Source organism: Lissotriton helveticus, chromosome 1_1 (genome assembly GCF_964261635.1).
Source record: "Lissotriton helveticus chromosome 1_1, aLisHel1.1, whole genome shotgun sequence".
NCBI classification, from domain to species: domain Eukaryota; kingdom Metazoa; phylum Chordata; class Amphibia; order Caudata; family Salamandridae; genus Lissotriton; species Lissotriton helveticus.
In genome coordinates this window covers 1,909,626,040-1,909,649,811 of record NC_136057.1, presented here as the reverse complement: position 1 = coordinate 1,909,649,811, position 23,772 = coordinate 1,909,626,040, and the positions used below count along the sequence as shown (strand labels likewise).

Genomic DNA, 23,772 nt, shown 5'->3' with positions numbered 1-23,772 from the left:
TTGTAGAGGTCTCTTGAATTTGTGTTTCATTACAGCCTGAGGCTGGCATGTGAGGGCCATGGCTTGGAGTAATGACATACAAATCAGCTCATTCTCACTGGTCTGCTGTTACTGATCTGATCAACTTTTTGAACAATTTGTACTGAGTTATGGCTACCCTGGTCCCACATATAATTTTCTGGCTTGCAGTGAATGAGGGTCCTAATGAAATGTTTTTTCTAACTGGGTATGGCTTGGCCTTTGAGCAGAAAATAAGTGATTATGTAATACCTATAATCATACAGACACCATGCAATAATCACAGAGAAGTAAAAAAACATTGTTTTTAATGTAACGTGACTGAAATACCATTTTAGAATTCAGTAACACAACAATACATAGTAAAAAACACAGGGCAGGGGTATTTTAACTAAGAATAAAAGACAGTGATAGTGCATTCCACACAGTTATGTAGTATCAATGATGCTGTCAGCACAAAACTCATCAATAGGAGGTAGAAGAAATCTATTGGGTGTTTCTTCTGATAGTTCCATTCTGTTTATACATTTGGAGAGCATGGCGTGGGTGTCATTCGTGAGATGAGTTCCTGCTAGACGATTATAGAATTCTTCGGGTGCTGCATCAGGCTGCGGAAAGGAATACAAATACCCAGGTTTTACATAGGTCTTAATGCAAGTGTTTAACAGGTTTGTAACTGCTCTCGTATGTGGCAGTTACAGAACTGAGCCCTAGTAAAGATGCATTTTTTACAGTGCAGTCATTCCTTTGTTTCAGTTATTGCAATTTTGAAATACAACTAATCGTAAAAGTGAAATCACTTATGTGCTAAAACTGAGAATAAGCAGATTTAATGTATGAACATGACAGATAAAGTAGATTTAGCCCAACATTTGTTTCACATGTGATTGCGACTCAACAGCTATGTTTACCAAAACAAATGATCTAGAAAAATTGCAGTCTCTAATTTATTTGTTGAAATAAAATTTATTTTTGGATAAAACGTGGTGATTTTTAAAAAATAAAACAAATCATGGTTTAAAAAAAGACATTGATTCAAATTATAAAACAAAACCAATATTTAAAAAGCAAATTAGTCTGTTCCAAGATAAGATTCTTTGAAACCCCATCTTGAAAAAACTAAACCCCCTAAAAAGTGAATTGATTCACCAAGCAAAAGTAGGGTTTCATATCTAAATTTGGCAGAAGAACTCTCCTAATTTGCAGAGTAATAAACAGTAGATTTCCCAAGATCCACTATATAATGTTGCCAGAACTACCCGCACCGGTCCTTGGATACAGATATTTTGGACCATCAAAACACTTAAAACATCTCATCCAGTTCAATGAGAGAAGCATGAAGTCTTTGAAGGCATGAAGGCTCCAAAAGCCTTTCTTTTAATTGCTTGCTCCCTGTTTTGCGGAGACTTAGAAATTGCATACTTCAATTCTAAAAAAGGAAAGGATAGACACCGCAGAATATCCATGTTGTACATAAAATAGTACAAGTAAGAAACCAAACAACTGGTGGAATTTAAGGATACATATTTTTAAAAGGATGTCGCAAATAGTTTGCTTCATATACTAATACATTTTGGAATATGAAAACAAGATCCAATGTCCACTGCCAACATTAAGCCTGTCTGAGGTTATGGAACTCTTTAGAGTCTGCATTAGGGAATATTAATGTAATCTGTAGGCAAGAGGTTTGTGGATATCAACAAAATGTGCATACTTGCTTAATTGGACGTTTTTAAACCATTACTATACCCCATTCCTGCTACTGTTGATTATGGCCTATCTCTATGGCACAGTGGCCCAATGTTTTAAGAACTGTGGGCCCAATGGTTGATTCACACTTTTTCTAAATCCTTCAAATATCAGCTTATTTTAGAATAACGTCTACAAACTTCTGTTTCTGGCTTCCCAGAAAGAAGTCGTCCAGAAGGAAATGGTAGTCAAGCTTCATAGACAGACTGTGAAGAAAGATATGCCCTTTCCAAACAACCTAGTCCAATGCAAATGAAAGTAGTGAAAGTGCAGAGGAAGAAAATAGTCAAGTGTGCTATTAATATATTTGTCAGCTTGGAAGAATAAACAGAATTGCTTGGGAACATATTCTGTGTGGCATCAAAATGGTACACTGAACTGCACCTCTTTTGTCAAAGCTCCATAAAAGAAAAGTAGTACAATTTTTCTCTATTGGTTGTCCATTATTCCATCTTTGCATAACCCTGCCATTAACAACAGTGCCAAGATAATCCTTTCTATACAGATTTGTGCATAAAAACCCAAAGCTAAGGATTCTGCCTATAGATTTGACAGATCCATACATAATCTTGATATTTGTCAAGCATGAAGCATAGAGCTTATGTAATATGTCTGTAGCCCACAAATCAAGGCACACGTGGGCTTATGTTTTCGGTGCAGCTGAAGATAGCTGTAACAGAACGAAGGACTACAGAAGAGTTATGGAGCTGGAACATTTCATGTATCAGAAGGATACAGAAAGAGTGTTATGTTGAGTTCATCCTTTTCATATTTGCAGGAAAGCACGGAGCCTTCAGGGGGATCTCCTGACATACCTGAGCCAGGTCATGGGTGGCCAGCCACTTATTCTTTGGTTGGGCTTCGGGAATATGATCGACGGTGCTTTGCATCCACTTGAGTAAGATACCAGGTGCCTGGGGACAAATCGCTCACATTACCCTGTGGGGTGTAGTTTGCTGAAAAAAAGAGACAAGATATCTGAAATACAACGTCCTGAACCCATCCAATAAACATATAACTGGCTCTCTGTCAGCTCAAACCCACCCAACACAGTGGCAAAACCAACCAACCAAGAACTAAAATGTAATAGCACATCATTGCAACACAACCTCAGAGAGCAACAATGCAAACAAAAGAGATCCACAACCCGTCCAGTGCAGGGCCAAACCCCAATCAACATGAAAAGGCAACCAAACAGGATCAGAACATAACTAGGACTAAATCAGTGAATACTTTGATTCCAACACATGCAGTGCTAAACCTCAACCAAAACAGAAGCAATCCCAGGCTGCACAGAACTCCAAGCTAGCCAGTGCCTAACGTAGCCATGTTAGACATCAAAGAGACTGGGCCAGAACCATGAAGAATCATGTCGAAAATCAACATAATCACAGTAAATCCCAGGCAAGCCACTGTATCCTAAATTAGCCATAAAAGATGTGAATTAACCGCAATAAATCTCAGTATAATGAGGTGGAACCCAAAGTAAAAGAAACAGAACCAGACACTGTATGTCGCCTCCAAATCTACATGGATACTGCAGCACCCCTACTTAGTAAATTATGCTTTAATCCTTCCACAACTGTTAGCCCAAAAACTGTGAATCTGAATACCTCAATGATGAGCAGTGCATTTGGATTATTCCCCGTTGAACTGTGCTTTTGAATCGCTCTCTGGTGAATGGTGCCGTTGAATTGACTTGCAGTGAACTTTGCTTTTCAGTTTCTCCTTGTTGAGGTGTGCTTTTGAACCCCTCAGCGGTCAAATATATCTTTGAATCAATCCCTAATGAGGTTTTCTCCATGTCTAATTGATTTGATGTGTGGCACTCTCCACCCTCACTATCTCCACACATGCATTATCCCATGAATCTAAACCACCCACTCTCATATTGCCCACACAGTCTATACAGACCGATTCACATCATCAGCCCCAAGACTGTACTACCTCTGCCTGTTGGGCTCAGAAACGTTTGCTTTGCACACAAACATGCATCTAACTTCTGCAGTCTTATCATGCTTCTTGACCTAGAAACCCTCCCAGTCATGGACGCCTTGGTCACTAGACAACCACTCCATTCATAATGGGCTCATCCAACATAGTTCCAACATGATCTGCCATCTTCGCACACAGGATCTGTTCAGTGAATTGGAAACATTGGGACATATTATCAAGGGCTTTATCTCCACTTTTTTGGCTTTAAAAGCCAAAGAAGCGGAGATAAAAATATCGCCCTATCAACAACAGGGTGCTAACATGGAAAATCGCATGTTAGCACTCTTTTTCACTACGCTTTCCTTTGCATCTCTAATGAGATGCAAAATGGGCGTTACAGTGCAAAATATTAGGAGAAATGTCGCTATGCGACATTTCTCCTATTATCTAGCTTCACGCTAACCCTGTTAGAGACAAAAAAAGCAGCACTAACCACGGTTAACGCTGCTTTTTTACATCTGCTAATTTTCAGACTTAGCCATGTAATCCAATGGAAGGTGGATTACATGGCTAAGTCCACCATAGGCTATCAACAATAATATCCCTATCTTTGTAGTTTTATCGCTGCATTACCAGCGATAACCTCTCGAAATGCCGCTATCGCTCGAATTTTTATCGCCTAGGTGGTTAGCGTTGTTAATAACGCAATAACCAGGCGATATTATCCAGCAATAGCAGGCGTTAAAAAAAATTAACGTTAAGCGCCCTTAGGGTTAATTTTCCCTGTTCTTTGTTAATATGCCCCATTGTCTCTTATTGCATCCCTTGCTGGGAGACATTACTCATGAACCCAGTGAACAGGTATAGTATGTGGGTGGCAAAAGTAAGAGAAATGGTTGCAAAACATGTACCTCTCAAAATACCTTGAAATGGAATTGCACATATGGCAATTACATCACTGTTAAAACCATCAAAAGCTTTTGACATTGCCACTGATGGGTGTGTGTGTGTCGCCAATAATGGAAGTGGGCAGTTGCCCCTTAATGCAAATTCCAGCCCTCAGCACTTAGTTTTTTTTTTAACAAAGTAAGCACTGAGAGGAATTCAAAGGACAGGAAGCACGATATATCTTTTGCTAACTATGGTGTTACTCAAAGAAATCAAGACCAAGAGAGAAGGAACACACATGATCTATGACAGGATCCATACTAATAATGAAAGAGTCCAAATGAACAATGATAGAATGGAGACTAACTATGGAGGAGCAGAACCACAAGCTGCTCATTCCAAACACAACAAACTATCAATGTGCACATAACCCAGCATGGTATCTTAAATCTCACAATTTAGCCAAAACACCCATTGCACCTTGCTATCAATTGTATTTAAGCATTACTGTTACTTTAGTGGAGAAAGTGTTGGCATGCAGCTATATTAAATATACACAACTCACATGATTTGCATGATCTCATCCAGTACTCCAGTGACGCAGAGGGCATTTTCAGGCTCCGGCCCTCAACTACTCTCCTCACATCTCAAACACCTTCTACTCTACTCTTCCCAATCCAGATTCTAAAGTAACAACAGCACCGAGACAGCACTCATCGCGGCTACCGACGACATCCAAGCCCTACTTGACTGAGAAGAGTCTGTGGCTCTGATCCTCCTAGACCTCTCAGCAGCCTTTGATACAGTCTGCCACCACATACTCATCACAATGCCGTGCAACATAGGCATCCAAGGAGCTGTTCTCAGAGGGATCAGCTCTTTCCTCACCAGAAGAAGGCAACAACTCTGCCTTCCCCCATTCACCTCTGAACCCAAGGAAATCATATGTGGAGTATCCCAAGTATCCTCGCTCAGCCCCACCCTCTTCATAACTTATATGACACCTCTGGCCAGCATCGACAAAACCCATGTACTCAACATCATATCCTGGGCAGAAGGCACACAACTCATCTTCTCCCTCTCTGAAGACAACAACAGCACCAAGAACAACTTCCACAACTGCATGACAGATGTCACCAACTAGATGAAGGACAACTGCCTGAAGCTCAACTCGGACAAGATAGAGGAATTGATTTTCAGGAACACATGCTCCCCATGGGATGCATCTTGGTGACCGTCAGAACTGGGACCTACTCTTGCCCTCACTGCACAATCTAGGAATCTAGTAACAATGTCTCAACAGGTAATATTGCAAAAACATAATTAGATAGGGTGGAAGATCAATTGACAGGAAACAACAACAAGATTGGATAGTGCAGTCCGTATTGAAACTCTCAATACAGTACATTTAGTTATGTCCGCAATATTACATCATATGCAAGTGTAATCCAAAGTTTTAGTGCACACAACATGCTTGTGAAAGGGTGAAAGGCGCAAGTGAGACACGTGATATGTTGGAATAAACAGGGGAACGGCACAATATTTTAAAATGTATGCTTAACATGAGCAGCGAGAAAACAGTTAGTAAAGAACATATAAGGATATAAGGAACCAAGAAAGCCAAGAGTACCCTGAGTAGTCAACGGCGTTTCGACCTGTTTGAGTTCAAGTCATCATCAGGACGGGATCATTCAATGACTTGACAGTTGCTGTGAGGCTTATCAGCGAGGGGATTCCTAATTGAAACGCTATAACTCTGGGGGGGGGGGGCAATTCAACCCAGGAGTTGAGCAGAAGGAAATTCGATAAGGTGCACAATTGGCTGATGATGACCTGAGCTCAAACAGGTTGAAACGTCGTCTACCACTCAGCTTACTCTTGGCTTTCTTGGTTCATAACATGTTCCTAACTAACTGTTCTCTCACTGCTCATGTTATGTATCCATTTTAAAATATTGCACCGTTCCGCTGTTTATTCCACCATATCACGTGCACATGCACCCTTTCAAGAGCCCATTGTGTGCTCTATAACATCGGATTACAGTTGCATATGATGTAATATTGTTGACCTTACTAAATGTACTGCATTAAGAATTTCAATACAGACTGCACTATCCAGTCTTGGTGTTCTTTCCCATTTCTGTTTGCTTGCAATTGATTTTGCACCCTAATTGTCTTTTGAAAATATTACCTGTTGAAGTATTGTTTGTTCTCAGATACACCTCAACTGGGTTTCTGGGTTTTCTCATGTTGTCTTTCTTGTCACGCTAGGAACCTAGGCATCATTCTGGACAAAAGCTAAACATGTCGACTCAGGTCAACTCCTTCTCCTGCTCCTGCTTCTTCATACAGCGCATGCTTTGTAAGATGTACAAATGGCTACCTCAAAGCTCAAGACGCACCATCACCCTAACCCTCATCTCCAGCCGACTGGACTATGCAATTTCTCTCAATGCAGGGATTGCAGCTCACCTCCTTCAATGACTACAGACCATACAGAACCCTGCAGCCAGACTCGTCATGCACCTCCTTAGACAAACCCACATCACCTACACAACTGAGGCCCGCTTACTTGAACCATCGCCTGCGCTTCTATCAGCCCACCAGACACCTCGTGTCCCTTTCTATAAGCCTCACCCCTGCATCCAATATGGAAGATGTGGATGTCGCTTTTTCTCCTACCTAGCAGCAAAGACAATGGAACAAGCTATTCTTTCATCCACTAACTTTCCGATCTCTTTCTCAGTTCTAAAAATACCTGAAGACCCGGCTATTCGGCTAATCAAAAGGACCTTGCCAGCACCTGGACTGGTAACCAGCAAAGCTCTACAAATCTACTGATTGATTAATCGATTGATTGATTGTGCCCTCCTCCCAGTTTCTCTCCCCTCACACCACCTCCATGGACATGTCCTTTCTTGGTGAATTCGTCTAAAGTCATGTTCTTGTTGTTTTCTGTCCACAGAGGGCTCTCTCATTCTTACCTAAATGATGTGTTTCCTCTTTCAGCTTCATGATATTTGCAAACTCCTCTGGCTTAACTTGTTTCCTGGCCTCCAGGCGCCCAGGAAGGTCAGAGAGGCTGGACAACACCTCATTGAGAGGAGAACCTGGAGGAGAGAGCAGAAAACTGACTTGTTATCTGGGAAAGAAACAGCTGGATTTGCAATGCTGAAATAAAGAATATGCTGTGCTTGAGAACAAAACACAGAGGATCATACGAGATAACGTTATAGAACTGTAGAGATGGAAGGAACCCTGTGCATCAACCATTATGTTCAAACCCTTGCTCTGAAGCATGGGCCTTGGTTATAACATTGTCCAACCACCTGTGGTGGTTCATTAGCTATTGCTATATATTACCTGTGTTTAATATTCTATTTGTTACCACCCTCTCCTCCCACAAAGAACATTAAATTAAATGTGAGCAGTGACATAAAATCATTTAAAAAGACTTTGTGAGTACAGGACCAGTCTTTTTCCTCCTTAAAGTGGCGGTACCATGGAATCTGTGAGGCAATAAGTAGTACTTCTATGTTATGGAAGCACACTCTTCATTAATGAGACATCCGACTGATGTAGGTTTTTCTGCTTTGTGGTTGTGTATCGATAGGAATTTTGCTTCCTTTTTTCCTATTCGCCAACTCAATGTCTCTTTGTGAAACAAGCACTCAGATCTCACAGTCTCTGATCACCCAAGTGTGTTTGTAGAGCTTTCTTCTTAACATTTCATTTTAAGTTCACATACTGATGGTGACTCCCACCCCTGGTAACGCACCGCTTGGAGGCTAAATGTTCTACCTTATGTCTTGCTTATCTCATTTCCGTGTCTCCAGGACTGGATGGGGGATTGGATAGTTAGATTTGACTCAGTACATAACAATATGGTCCTCAACTGGGCTCACCATCATTAGCCACAAGTAAAGAACGCACTGAAGCTTCTTGAGGTAGGAACCATATATGTATGGTCTTTTAGCTTTTGAATGGACATTCGGGAGGCAATGTTTTACATTTAAGATGGTCTAAATATCAGCAAAGACAGAGATCTCCTACCCTTTACCCCGTCCCACTTTCAAAAGAACAATAAGAAACATGAAGTTGGGAGGGCTAAGATATGTGCAAGTTGATTGTAAGGTAAAGTGGGATTGGTGCAAAGTAAGCCTTCTCAGCAATGTCGAACCATCTGAAATGGAACTTCAGCAAGTGTTAAGCCATAAAGGAGGACATGATGAAATCCCTCTTTTAAGCAGGAGGAAAGCTGCTGCATTCTGAACCTGCTGACGTGGCCACAGAGTTCACTTTGACCAACCCGTGTACAGACTACTGCCTTGACCTGGTGGTGACGATGAAACTGCCTTCGCCAGGATAACCCCACAAGGGGTGGCAAAGAAATGAATCACCCCTTCTAAATATTCAGGCATATAGAAGTAGGGATAGCTCCCTGAACTTACCTGTGGGATATGGAGAGTTTCTCCTTAAGAAACTGGACCCACAGACTGATGGCACTAATTTTTATTTATTTATTTATTTTTTAAAACCTTTATTGATATCCAAAGAAGACAAATCGAGGCCCACAACCAAGCCGGCCGGCCGCAGTGTACAAAACAGTCAGGAGTCATCAGGCAAATAGTACACAATCAATCAATACAAAGCAGAGGCCGTACAATCGCAATAGGGGAGAAGAAATACAGAAACTAAAGGGCAAAAACACAGGAGTAAAGAAGGCTTAATTTTACAATAAGGGGAGAGGACGTATGACAGGCACACTTGCAATACGGAGGCATCCGACATCCCGTAATCAACCTCAACATTAAGAAGGGGGCATGGGGCAAAATATCAGGGGGACAACACAATGCAGTCAAGAAATCAGGATATGTGAGATACAGTCAGCCCCTGAGCATTATCCTCACAACACGCCCACCACCCGGGACACTACCAAGCCAGAACAGCGGGATCGGAAGACAATGCATGAAAACCCGCCCGTCACAGTACCCTCTGGGACGCAGGAAGGAAAAAGGGAAGGGGGACTAGATAGGGGGGGGGAAGAGGAAGGGAAAGGAAAATGGAGGGAAGAAAAACCAAACAATAAAAAGGGGATAAGGAAATATGAAAAAAGAAAGGTAAAAGACACGCCGACACGGCTCCCCGTGGTGGGAGGACAGGAGACAAAAGGATTAGCGGCCCAAGTGGGGCATGGCAATCGGATGGAAAGACAGCCGAAATGTAGCAGGAGGAGTAACTTTGCCATACCCCCACCCGAAACACACCATAGGAGGTCGGGACAGACGCGGCCTCACGAAAAAGAGATACAAAAGGGCCATAGAACCAGAAGACAAACAAAAAATAGAACCCAACCCACCCGTCCCACCCTGCACCCCTGTAGAAGGCTACGGCCTACCCTTCAAACAGCGAGCCTGTCGCCCTAAACCGGAACCCGAAATATAGCAAGAAGAAAGAAAGAAAAACGAGACAAAAAGGCCACAAAAGCGGAGAAAGAAAACAGGAGGGAGGAGCAGAATAACTATAATACAAACGGTAGGCCACAGCCCTCCGCCCAACCCGACAAGTACAATCAAAAACAGACCAGGACGACACCCCATCACGCGCCACAAAATATTAGAAGAAGGGGACCTCCCACCCCTCTACGATCAGAGACAATTGTGCAACGAAATCGCATACCGGGAATCAAGCAGAAGTCGTACATTTCACCCCCAACCCTTCCGAGCGACAAACCCCACCCACCACAGGGCAATGTACAACCACATACCAAATACGAAATCAGCATATAATCGAGTGGAATGGTGACTAGCATAGCTACGTGGGGGGTAGATAGATCGAAAAGTGAGCAGTAGTCCAAACTGAAAGTATCGATGCATCAACAATCGAAGCACGAGCCATGAGAAACAGGAGTTCAGTTGCGCCACTGGAGCGGGCGAGGTGGTCCCAATTTTAAACACAGGCAAAGTCATCGAAGCAGGCGCAGGAGTAAGTCCACCCATAATTCCAGGCAACAATGTCAAACAGGGTCGCAGTACAGCATCCGAGTCCCCGGGGTCCGAACCTTGAAAAGCAGGACGCCCCAAAGTCACCAGCACACTACACGATCTCCGATCAGTGGTGGAGACACTCAGGTCAATCGAGGGGGGTGAGGCAATGGGGGCATCGAAACAAGAGGGCGACAAGAAGAAACGGCCGCCCAAAATGGCGGCGGATCGTGGCGGACCCACCGAGACGCCCATGGCCAGGGAAGCGTGCAGGGATCTGAGGGCTTCCAGGATATCTCTGACTGTCGGCTCACGCCCACCAGATCCGATCCCCACACAATCAGGCAATTCGGGCCCGCCGCCACAGGGTGACTCTCGTTCCAGAGGGCCGGCCGCCATTTCATGAATCAGCCCAATCGCCGCCCACGAGGACCCCCGGAAATAACAGTTCTCAAATGTAGGACTTTACAAGCGCCGGGGGTCCCAGCAAGGGCGGCTTCGATGCCAAAAGGATGTCCGCCCAAAACGGGTCTCCGCCCGCACCAGCACCGGTGCCCCAAACAAGCGGAGTCCGGGCCCCGAGGACCAGGGCCGCCGGACAAAGCAGCGGCGGGGGGACCCCCTCTCAGAATCAGGTCCCGGTGCTTTCCACCCACGTCGGCCATGCGACCACCAGGGCAGGTCCGGTTCAGGATCGCCGGGATCTTCGCACATCGGCTCCCAACACTGGTTCTCGCTCTCGGCCGAGGCCGAGAGCCGTCGGGTCCCACCGGCCAGGTCCCGGTCCAAGTCTCGCAGAGGCCCCGATCTCTCGGAGGCCAGAACTCCGGAGCCACTGCACGTCGAGTCCCCGGGGTCAGATGGTAAGCACAAACAAGCCGTAATGTTTCCAGTTCCCCAAAAGTGTGCCGTCCCGGGACAGGATAAAAGACAGGATAGGCAGTCAGGATGGAGGGCTGCGGGAGCCGAGCTAAAGGGCGACCATCACGGCCGCGAGCTAGGCTCCTCCTCCGATGGCACTAATTTTGAATAGCAGACCATATATATATATAGACTATCATCCTTAAGGTCTTAATAGTTTTGGAAGACACCAACTTCAGTTATAGACATTTATTCATGTAAACCACAAGAACAGCGACCTATGTGGATAATCATAACTGTGGGAGTGGTAGAGAAACCCTGGTATAAGAAAAGGGGGAGAGGGTCGAGTAATAGAAAGATTAGGGTTTGGAAAAGACAATAGAGGGTTTATGGGATTACTTTGTCGATGAATGTGTGCAAGAAGGACGGCACACGTGTGTAATGGATGAATGGGTGTGTTGAGACACAGCTGTGAAAGGATACTAAAGGATTGATGGAGAGATAAATGTAGTAAATAATTGAACAGATCATGGGTGGATAGCAAGAGAGGATTCAATGGAGAATGAGAAGAACAGATTTCTGGGAATAACAAGTGTAATTGAAAGTTTGGCAGGTGGTATGCAAATATAATATCAGAAAGATAACAAGCCTTGGCAGCCTGTTGGCACTGTTTGTTGCACTTCATAAAAACAAACAGCCAAAGCAGGGGTTTATTTCTAAAATACAAAAAACTCAATTGCCCTGATACGCAGGGAGATTCCTTCCGGATGTATGACATTACAACGCATGCTTTTACATCGCATGCCTTTACAACGCGGTTTTTACAACGCAAACCTTTACAACGCATAGCGCTTTGGGGTGCTGGATAGTGAATAGTTTAATTTACTATTCCAACTCCAGTCCCCGTGGACACTAGGGAAGGTGTTGGATAGTAAATTAAACTTATTTCCTATCCTAGAGCGCCCCCAGTGCAATGCGTTGTAATGGTTTGCGTTGTAAAAGTTGCGTCGTAAAGGCACTGCGTGGTAAAAGTTGCGTTGTAAAGGATGTTTCCCATTCCTTCCTGTAAATGGGAACATTGATGACATTTCCAGCCAAGACTTTTCATCCATTGATCCCAAGGAGGGGAAATATGCATGAGAACGACTGCTCAAACAGGGCAGACCTTCTGATATAATTACCCTGCTAGCTCTGTGAACCATGGCCTACCAATACCAGATTTCCAAATACTCTGCGATCCCCAAAAGACAAGGGGCCAGATGTAGGTCGGCAAATACCGGTCGGTAACGGCCGATTTCGGCCGTTACCGACCGGTATTTGCAAATGGAGATGTAGGGGCCTTAGAATTTACAGATTCGGTATATTTACCGAATCGGTAAATTTACCGATTCGGTAAAATACTGATTCTGTAAATGTACCGAATCGGTAAGTCAATATGTAGGTGGCACTGAAAACAGTGCCACAGGCCCTTACCGATTCGTTATTTACCATGTAATACTGTTGCATGGTAAATAACGAATACCTGTGTACATGCACATCTGTGCATGTACACCTGTGCCAAGTGGCACACATACATGCCCTCAGGGCATGTATGTGTGTCACATGGCACACAAGCCACAAACAGGGGTGCAACAGGGTGTCAAACTGACACCCTGTCCCCCTTGGCAATTCGGTAATTTTACCGATTCTGTAATTACAGAATCAGTAAATACTGAATCCTACCGATTTGGTATTTTTTACAGAAAAATGACCTACATTAGATTTACCGATTCATGAATACCGAATCGGTAAAATTCGGTATTTATGAATCGGTAAATCTAATTTACCTACATCGGGCCCAATGTGAGTGGTTGGAGACAGACTAAAGATAACGATTTTAAAATCATATATTTTTAAAGAACAAACATTTATTGTTTTTTCGTTCAGGAATGTAACATAGTTATTGAAAGTTCATCAATGTTCAGCCATATGTGACCAAAGGTTGACCATGTTTTTGGCTACATATTTAACTAGAGTAGTCTGGGAGAGAGAGAGGCAAAAAGGTGGAATGAGACACTCACTTGGTGCAGTGTTTTGAGAGACTTTCATAGAAAACATGCTTGAGGCTAAGCCGGATCCATAGGAAAATGCACCGATTCTTGACCCAGCAAGCTGCTCTGCTGAATTTCTGCGGAAAAAATGCAAAAGTGGAATCTTTATCATACCATCATATATTAAGGTCATCAGCATCTTTACATTGCTGCATACTTGGTATAGCTCAAAGGAGATATATGGACCTTCATGTCCACTTCTCACTTTCCAGATATTCCTGTAATCCTAGAAAGACCAGATTCCTTTCTCATCCTAAGTAGAATACCACTGAAAAATATATGTAGAGTATGTAACTGAATATTATGTGCACTCCAAATCAAATTGATCAGCTGCTAATGACTCCCCTTAGTCAACCCCATTGGTCTTACTGCAGGTAGAGAACTCTGCTATGAAGTTTCTTGTGTTGTGTTTACTTGTATTAACACTGTGCTTATACATATGGTCTGTTGATGATTTTCCCATGTGACACTTTAATTTTTTTCCAATTAGCTTAATAATTCTTTGGTGATATTGAGACCTGCAAAAGTACATTTCCCAAAGAAGTGATCCTCGAATACATGCACCAGGGAGGGCCCTCTGTCACAAGCATGGATTGGGAAAGATGAGTAGAAACACTAAACCACCTGTCTCTGATTGCACCAAGATGCAATGGGAGAGCTTGGACACAACTGCTTTAAGAAGTGACCATTTGATCTCTTACTACCTCCTTTGTAGAATCTTCTTAATGTTCAGCATGTGAATTTACCAAATTGGGATATCCAGACTTAAACAGTGAGATGGGTAATGGGGGAGAATGATGTTGGACAGCAAAGGTTACTAATCCACCGCATGGCTCGATGGATAGCAATGTTCTCAGAGATCTGTTGTGAAGACCTATCAAATATCAACAACAACCTGCTCTTTATAATGAAAGAGGTAACACATTTATGTGATGGACATCTTTCTGCAGATCTACAGAAGTTCCTCAATGGGACACAAGGGCTGTCATGATAGGAAAAACAGGAGATTAAATAGAAAAATGGACTGATGAAAACATTATGACATATTGTGCAACTTGGTGAGGAAAAGACTTTCCAAAACTCAGAGCAGAATTCAGAGTCTTAAGTGATTAAGCATAGAAGGACATGCAGCAGATGCACTGGATATGGCATCAAGAAAGAAAGGGAGTCTATTTACTAAATAACGTAGTGCTCTGTGACAGGATAAACAAATGTGACAACTACAAATGTCTAGTATCTGAACACTTAGCGGCCTGAAGAAATATAATCACATCTCTCACACCCTGAAGAAGCTCCAGTGGATCCCCTGGCCGTCTTGTAAAGTCATCAATACCAGCTGCATCACTTACAAAGGCACCAGGGCCACCGCTCCCTCTCATCTTGCAGACAAGCTCACCATCCCTGGTGGTTCTCAGCACACCCACAGTCAGGGTACCATCAGACTGCAGACAAAGAAGTGTAGAAATCTAAAAACAAGAAAGCAGGCCTTTTCCATCCATAACTCTAGGAAATGGAACAAAAGCCCCATATCCATCAGGGCCAGCCCTTCGCTACTCCAATTTAGGAGAGTTGTAGACCCACTCTTTAAAGAGCACTACATCACAATGCATTAACTGTCCACAATCCAGAGTTCTCTCTTATTACTCGCTTACTTTTTGCTTGCCTTTGTATTTGACCATGTACGGCTCTCCCCTGCCTTTTGGCTAGGTGTGCATTATAGAAATACCATATGTAGATATACATACAACACATATAGAGAAAACAGCCAAACAATAATATAGCAGTGGGAATGGCAGTAAAACATGGATGTCAATTAGGGGAAGCCAGATTGAGCAGTTGCAACCCCTTGTTTTCCCTTAATATCCATAGCTGCCCTGGCTACCCCTTGTTTAAGGAGGAATGATGCCAGCTGCAGGCACAGAGTGTAGACAGGCCTCTAAGAGGCAGGATTACTTTCTGTATTGTTTTTTACTCCTTTTACTCCAACCTCTTCTCCATCCCAACAGCAGCAAATCAGATGCTACTGAGTGGCAGTGGATGGGACAGGGGGAAACCTTGTAATGTTATCTGGAGTTAAAGATACAGTGGTGTCACGTTCACTGTACCTGGCATTCTGGTAGATTGACATCCATGCAGTAAGACAGGAATTTGGTGGCAAATGGTGGCAAAAATTAATGAAAACACAACAGAGAATGATGACAGAAGTGAGACTGAAGCTAACGCTATGTAAGATATTTCATACATTACGATGGACACTAGAAGAGCTATGCATGATGTTGCTAGCAAACCAACCTAAGTATTGACGATGTCATGACAAGAGAGGCGGCACCATTTATGTGTTGTGGCAATGACAAAGGGCTGAGGTTTTCTGTACAAAGTTTGGGAAGCCTAACCTCAGAGCAACTAGAATGCTACTGAAGGAGTAATGAGTGCCCATCCATCATTACATCCAGGGAGCCTCAAAAATAAAGCACATGGTTAAGATCAGGGCTGAAGGCAGCTAACCGATACCGCGTCAGATTATGGAAAACTGCAAATACCCGCATATGATAGACTGTGACAGGAATGACGAGGATTGCTTCCAATGAGGCAGTAGAGTTTGGAGAGAAGGATCCACGAGAGACAGATAATGGGACTTGGTCTCCTGGCAGGAGACAAGGTGGAAGCAGGGGAGTTTATAAGATGCCATCAAGAGCTTTGCACATAATACTGAAAGAGAAGTGTCTTCTTTGAAATCTGTCACACAGATGCTACCTTGAATGCAAATTGTGTGTAGTAAATTTAAGATTGTAAATGTATGTAAATTATATGCACTTAAAAAAATACTGTAATGATACAAACAAATAAATCTAGTGCAGCTACTCCTATAGTTACTGCAACAGATTGGAGATATTTTCATCAATGATTGCAGTCATCATTAGGGTCATTGTACAGCCACGGCCTACTGCTAGGATGACAAAAGACTACCTTAACACATTGAGGCCCATATTTATCATTTTTTCATGCAGTGTAAGGCAACAAGCCACCTTACCGTGCTGCGTGAAAGGGCAGGAATGTGCCATATTTAACATTATATGGAGCATTCCTGTCCTTTCCTAGTGCTGGCTCACTTTTAACTGCCTAGCGCCAATGCAGGCACCCTTCCACCATGGTGCAGGGGAACCTGCCTTGTAGGCAGGATTGTTTTTGTGCAGGAAGAGGCACCTTTCTGCAGAAAAACAATCCTGGAAGGTATTTTCGTCTTTCTACGTGTGCTACAGAAGGCAGCACACGTAAAAAGAGGAAAACGTTAGGAGAAATAAAGATAATTCGCCCCGTTATTCCTCACCTGGGGAGGCATAGCATTTTGATGCATTCCGAAGTCTACCACTACTGGTAAATCTGGGAATTCACCAAAAACCCATGGAATGCCTCCCTGGGGCTGACTAACACAAGGCAGCAATTTGCACTGTCTTGCCCTACTCTAGATTTATCAAGCCATGCCGGGCCATGCAAGGTGGCTTTGCTTCGCTTGATAAATCTCATGTAGGTTTTGTGTAGCCCTTGCGTCCCTGGTGTGGTGCAAGGGCGGTGCAAGGGCGGTGCAAAACCTTGATAAATCTGGCCCCCAGTTTATGAAAACCAATTGCATGTGATGTGCATCAGGATTTCTAAAGGTTTCTTGCTACAGCAAATGTGAAGGGTGGACACATTTCATAGATAACTTTTCCATCAGCTATTTTTCAGAAAACACAAAATATTGTTAGAAGCACGGCATTCACTGCGTAACATCCAGTTGGTTTTGGCACCCATTTTCTCTACCGGCCTTTTCAAAACTCTTAAATAATAGGGTTATAAAATGTTCTGATTTAACTTTAAAGCGGCGATCAACCCTTGTTTTTTGTAAGCCTGGAGTCCCAACTTGAAAAGGAATGACCAGTGTGTCAATGAATTGATAGATGATGTTTCTTCTCTAGAAAATGCATTATGGAGATATAACAATTTTGAAGTGAATTGTGTTACTGGCATGAAAAGGAAGTCACTGGTTAACCCACCTGGCCATGATACTTCGCCATGAAAAATGCAAATTTTGCAAGTTCATATCAATCACTTAGTAGCAATTGAGAAGACCAATAATTCCATGTAGTCTTCGGTGACAACAGGATGAGTGGGGTCCATTTCAAATAATTGATGCTCCTCATTACGACCCTTTACCTCAATATCATAATCTCTAAATGCCCTTCCAGGATGCATCACTTCACCTCTGTGGTCCTGCCCTTTTTGGTCTAGTTTTATATACATTATGTGTTCTTTCCAAAAAAAGTAACATTTGGCCCTCAAAATTTTGGTTTGGTGCTGTCAACATTGCAAAGTTTCCTATCCTCCTCAAATTCTATGCAGTTTATTGCGAGTATGTCAGTAATTGAGGATTTTAATCTCTGCCAATGTTGTCCTCTAAAACTTGAACTTTGGATTTTTCTTGTTTAACCTTATTTTACTGCCATTCACTCATTGTTGCTTTGGCTTTCATAAACGTTGGGACAGGAGCAAAGTAATTATAATCCACACAACCTGAGAGAAAACTCCCAGCACATCTAGGGTTCATTTTTAGTTTTCAGAAAGAAACATCCTTGTTGATAATTTGTTCCTGCAAAGAAGTACATGCTGGTATTGTACATTTTAGGCGGGGACCACTATTTGTGGTTACAGGCTGCCATGGCCTCCACCTATCCAACAGATTGGCAACCCATCCACCAAAGCTAAATTAACAGCTAGAGGAACAATAAGCCTCATACAGAAGCATATGCATCAAGCAAAATGAAGGACAGCGACAACATCCTTTGAAGAATTTGGGATTAAATGCCACATGTATGTTATAGATAGCGGTTTGTTGTGACTAACTAAAAGCTGTTGTGTTTCCTTGGTATGTAGCCTTCAATGTCCATATACAGTGTTTATGCCATTTTCAAGTTCATTCATCATAGTGAGTTTTTATTCTCTAGTCAGTCATCCCTGTGCAATAGTTCTGGAAGAGTTGTATATTCTCCCTTTCCATGAAGATTACTGTGACTCATTGGACTATTAATAACACGTCTCGTCCTTTGGTATATCTTTTTTATCATTGAGGGGATTCTGTAAATCTTCTGAATGTACAACTTACCATCAGAGGTTAACATGGAAAATATTGTAACAGGAAGCTTCTGATATTCATCTAAGTATCTTCATTGACACCAGGTGGCCGCAGATTGTTCTTTCTTCTCTTATTCTCTACATTTTACATCCAAGTCAAATCAAAGTTATCAAGCTGATTCTTGATGATACTGTCTGTCTTGTCTTTCTCTATGCGTAATATTTCCAGTTGGTATTGCTGTCCGCCTGTACTGCCTTTATGTTAGACCATAAGGTTGTCCGTAAAATTAACGTTGAGGAGTCTGTAGCTGAAACTTCTCAGGGGGGTGATTGGCTACTTGTTTGCCTTACTGCCACTTTTTACACAAGAAATAAGTGGTGAAATCCGTGCTGCAGTCCTAATGAGCCAGAGGAACAAAACACAAACTGCTATAACACCCAATATACACCTTCTCTGCCCTATCAGCAATTGCCAGTCAAAAACCGGATGCTCAGGTCGTTGCCTGTTAAACCATAGAATAATTTCCAATTTTAGTATTGCCCTCTCAGGGATTCGAGCAGGTGTAAAAGTGTTTAAATATATTGAGGTGTTTCTGTGTTCAGGCAGGTACTATAATATACAAAACCAGTCCTTGTTCTATGGCAATGGAGCATGCTGAACTCTTACCCCACTTTCTGGTTTTTGTTGATGATTTTTATGCCTACATTACTATCATGTTTCTGTCTAATGTGTACTTAAGCTCCTTACTGATCAATCAGGTATTGTATTGGTCTGTACTCACTGTGCAAGAACTGAGGCGAGGCAGCCATATACAGAAGGTGTGTACATGTTCCCATTTTGTGTGGCGAGCAGAAGTGATGGCTTAGTTTTCTGGTTAAAGACACCTTGACTGGCTTTCAAGAACGCTTTCTCCACCTCTTTGTTGGAATACGTGTCTTGCAGCTTTAAATTCCTAGAGAGAGAAGTAGTTGTATTAATTTGCTAAAGATCAAACAAATCAAATTGGAAAGGCACTTTAACTTCATTTTTCCTCACCTGAAGGCTTGCAAGCCCTTATATATCCCCGAATCTGTATTGGCATTGGGGTCACTGAGGAAGTCGTTGAGCATCAATCGAGCGAAGGACTTCTGAATTAGCTTACAGAAGGGAGTGTGGAAGATCATGTGTTGGAAATCATTCAGGGTGAAGGGCTCAGAGATGGCATCTGGGAAGAGAACAAGGGGAGTAAAACACTGCAAGCAGAGAGACAGGCAGAGAAAGATGGGCTTAACACGCAGCAAGACACTCACTGGGAAGGCGGTGAAGAGACAGAAGTGAGGCAATAAGAAACTCAATGAAACACCCAATCACAAGCGGCAAAGGAGAGGCAGGGATGCTTGACAGAAAACACTCACAGAGAGACCGAAAGGTGAATATGAACAAGAGACGAAATCAATGAAGATCAGATGTAAAAGATAACAAAGCACCCAATGAAAGACAGAAAATAATGCAAGAAGGTATTGCAGATGAAGTAAGAACAAGACATACTAGATTTCACAACTAACAGACATTCTGAGGCTAGCCTACCCGCAGAAGAGACAAGTGACATCGAGGAATAGAAAAAGGTATGGGAGGTAACAGCATTAGAGACATAATAAAAATCGCACAGTATGAAGAGGCAATTCACTTTGCTGGTTGGTGTGAGAATGTGAGAGAAAGAGTGACAGGTTTACATCCAGGGATATAGAGACAGTTGAGAAGAAAAGCAGAGGGAGGCACGGAAGTGAGGGACAGCCTGCTAAAAGTGATGCTCAAAAACGTGAAATGCTGACTTCTTCTGCACATCCCCTGCTTGCCAAATAGGGAAAACCATAAAGCAACTTTCCCTCAATCATAATGTCGCCCAGAAATCCGCTGACAACCAATCAGGAACCCAACAGAAAGCCCATGTAAGTCCTCTTCTTTCCCATGACCAGGTACATCTTAAGAAGCAGACACATATTTCCTAGAGCACCAGGCAGGCAACATGCTCAGCATTCCCAGACATCTGCCAATCAGCAAAAGCCTTAGAAGACCTTTGTCAGGCCGCAGCACAGTTAAATCACTCTTGCTCACATGGCAACGTGGCTTTGTTCGTGTTGAGCCTATGAAAGCCAAAGGCGTTTCTGCTGTACCAGTTAAAACCCATCATGGGTCTAATTTCAGGTTCTGTGTGCTCAATTCCTACATCACTTCCACACACAAACATGCTGCACATACAAGATAAACACAGTGCCTCATAACATCAACCTCACCTATATCCCGATCCGACTCATCATCTAAAGGAAGCCACCGTGAGACAATTAGGCTTGTTGCTTCTTGCTTACAGTAGTTCTCTTTTTAATGTGCCCTGCAGCTGATTTAGCAGTGAGGTACCCTCATCACGCTCAGCAAAGATAAACTATTGATCACTGATTTTTGGGTCACCTCCAACTCTTCATACATTTAGATGTCCTCATATCCAGTGTCCACAGCTTAAAACATATTCATTAAAGAAACCCAGAGGAGTACTGAAAATCTCTGGCGATTCCTAATATCTGCATTCTCCAGGAGCCCTAGTACCTCGCATCCTTGCTACCACCCATGCACTCTCCTATCATAAGGGGAAAACTCACCATGAACCCTTCCATCAACCAGACCATCAACATCCCACTTGCCGAGTTTAAAATCCCAGTGGACAGGTCCTCCAAGAAAATGAGAGTGGCACCATCACCCGCGTGTCAAGGGCTAACATACATTCATGACAGTAGGGCAATCACCTTCATCCTTACTCAACAAACTGAATAAGGTTGATCACTCTACCATCCCATTGTCCATCCATCCATCCCTTTGCCATGCCATTGTTCATACATCACAAGTGCAACTAAAACCAGCGAGGAATCATTATCATTCCTTTAAAGTTTACTCACCATTGACACACTCAAGCATGACCGTACCCTATCACCAACTAAGCTACCCTCGCTAATGTTCTGTCAGTCCTGTACTGTCTTAGAATCACCATAAAAGCCATCATTGACACAGCGCTTAAATTATAACCTACAAATGTACTTTTTGACAAGAAGTGCTCCATATGCAAACAATAAGGAAAATGGCACAAAATGCATTCCGAAGTTTAAAATTTGCTGTTCCTCCTGAAGAAACCTTATAATTAAAGTTAGAGCTATAGACGGCAATTCAGCCACCACTGAAGACATCAATAGAAGCAGAGCTCAGTTAAGCATGACATACTGCATCATCCTCATGCAATACACACCCATCACCTACTTTGAGAAATGTACAACAACATGGTCACTTTCTTCACAGAAAATATAGATAAGATCAGACAATACAAATCACTCACAGTCACCACTGCCACTGACCTCCCCTTCAAAAGATTGTTCAAAAACAAACCAGATAGATAAATACCAGATATCGTTGATAGAGAAAATCAAGCCATATCTCTCTGCAGACCCACAGCTGGTGCTCTTGTCTTATCTCAATTGGGTGGTGAATCCCATAGGCCTCTCACCATCTCAGGCGACTGAAGAAATAAGATTACATCTGGTGGATCTACATTAGCTACCCATCATCATAAAGACCTGTTGCATCCCCTACAAAGTAGAACATTCTCAACAGAACAGGGGAACAGCGCAATGCCAGTGCAGTGCCAGGCAGGAATTACAAAACAGACAACCCTCTGCGCATCTGACCTGCTCTAATTTTACTCCACATTTTTTACTGTTTAGGACAATGCTGAGGAAAACACTGATCTCAGACTACCCACCTGGGTCAAACCCAAAGAGGCACTCCAGCCAACTCCTTCTCCCACTTAATGTGCAGAATCTTGAATCCTCTACCAGTCTACCGCACTCAGTGCCCCTCTACCCCACGGTAAGAAACAACAAGAGAGGAAACAAGAGGGAAGCACAAGAAAACAAGCAATAAAAGGCAGGAGGAAGAGAGAGGTATTATTTGAAGAAAAGCATACGGCTGTAACAGAGTATGTGTAAGGGTGTGAGAGGGAGGCCTGGTCTCGTGTATGTATTGATCTATAGAGCTCTGATATCCAGACTGGGAGCAAGAAGGCATTGCAATCACTTTACATGGGATGACTATGGTGAGTGATCGACGGTGTGAGTTCCTGGCTTGTTGAGTGTCTGCATAGCTGTGTGGCAGTATTTGAAGTGAAAATGGTCACAAGCACACTCAGTTAATTGGTTAGTAAATGGTGCGGTTTCAACAAGAGAATGTTGGCATGATTAAACTGTTGGTTGTTTGGAGGTGGTTAATACTGGAAAGACAAAGCGGTGTAGTTTCAGATGGACATCACTGGAATGAAAGTTGTATAGAATGAGACGGATGAAATAAGATGGAATGAAAGTTGTTATGCCAGGATTTAAGTTGTTTTTTGGGAGAAGTGGAGGGTTGGATAAGGTTAGATTAACATTGGTATGGAGTTTGTGGTGGGATGGTGCAGAAGTAGTTTAGTTGAATAAGAAAACATCTGAGGTTGAATTGGAAAAAAAGTTTTTGGTGTGAGAAGAGATTCTTGAGATGGGATTGAATGGAAGGCGCCTTGCGCCAGGGGGATGTCATTGAGAAGGAGTTGGATGGAAGTTGGCTTTTTCCACGGAGCGAAGTTGAGCATGGGGAGATGTGTTTGGTTGGAGATGGTTGCAAATTAATTTAGAGGGTCTTTATTTAGTGGAAAATGCTCAAAGTGGTTTGGTGGGTTAAGTCGATGGCTGTGATTGCATTGGATGACACGTGATTCACTGCAAATGGAGATTGTTGGAATCAAATTAGTATTAAGTTGCTTGTTTCACTAATTGTGACATTATGCAATGCAACCCAAAATCTGTTTTGGATCGGCAGTAGAAATGCCTCAGATGGGATTGCAATGTGCTAGTGAAGATGCCACCACTACCCATGCCCTCCTACAATCACCTCTCAGCCGCTGCTCATTTATCTTCTTGCGGTACACTGCGTAACACTGGTCCAGGGCACTGAAGTAGCACTCGATGGAGAGTTTGCCATCCACCACAGGGTACTCAGAGGACAGGTCTGGCTTGTAGAAATCATAGACGTGCTGCATGTGCGTCCCTCTTAGACCTGGAGAGCAGAGAGGAAAAGGCATAATG

At 42.9% G+C, this 23,772-nt stretch overlaps 1 protein-coding gene across 1 annotated transcript in view; it reads right to left on the bottom strand.

The window, feature by feature from the left end:
- Positions 1–309: 309 nt before the first annotated feature.
- Positions 310–23,772, bottom strand: part of HMGCS2 (3-hydroxy-3-methylglutaryl-CoA synthase 2) — a 68,794-nt gene continuing 45,331 nt past the window's right edge. The window contains exons 4-10 of the mRNA XM_078643017.1: positions 23,579–23,743; positions 19,670–19,838; positions 19,416–19,586; positions 13,495–13,601; positions 7,574–7,699; positions 2,583–2,723; positions 310–626 (exon numbers count right to left, since the gene is read on the bottom strand). Coding sequence (XP_078499143.1) covers positions 2,611–2,723; positions 7,574–7,699; positions 13,495–13,601; positions 19,416–19,586; positions 19,670–19,838; positions 23,579–23,743 — 851 coding nt within the window. The 3' untranslated portion in view covers positions 310–626; positions 2,583–2,610. The remainder of the gene's footprint in view (positions 627–2,582; positions 2,724–7,573; positions 7,700–13,494; positions 13,602–19,415; positions 19,587–19,669; positions 19,839–23,578; positions 23,744–23,772) is intronic.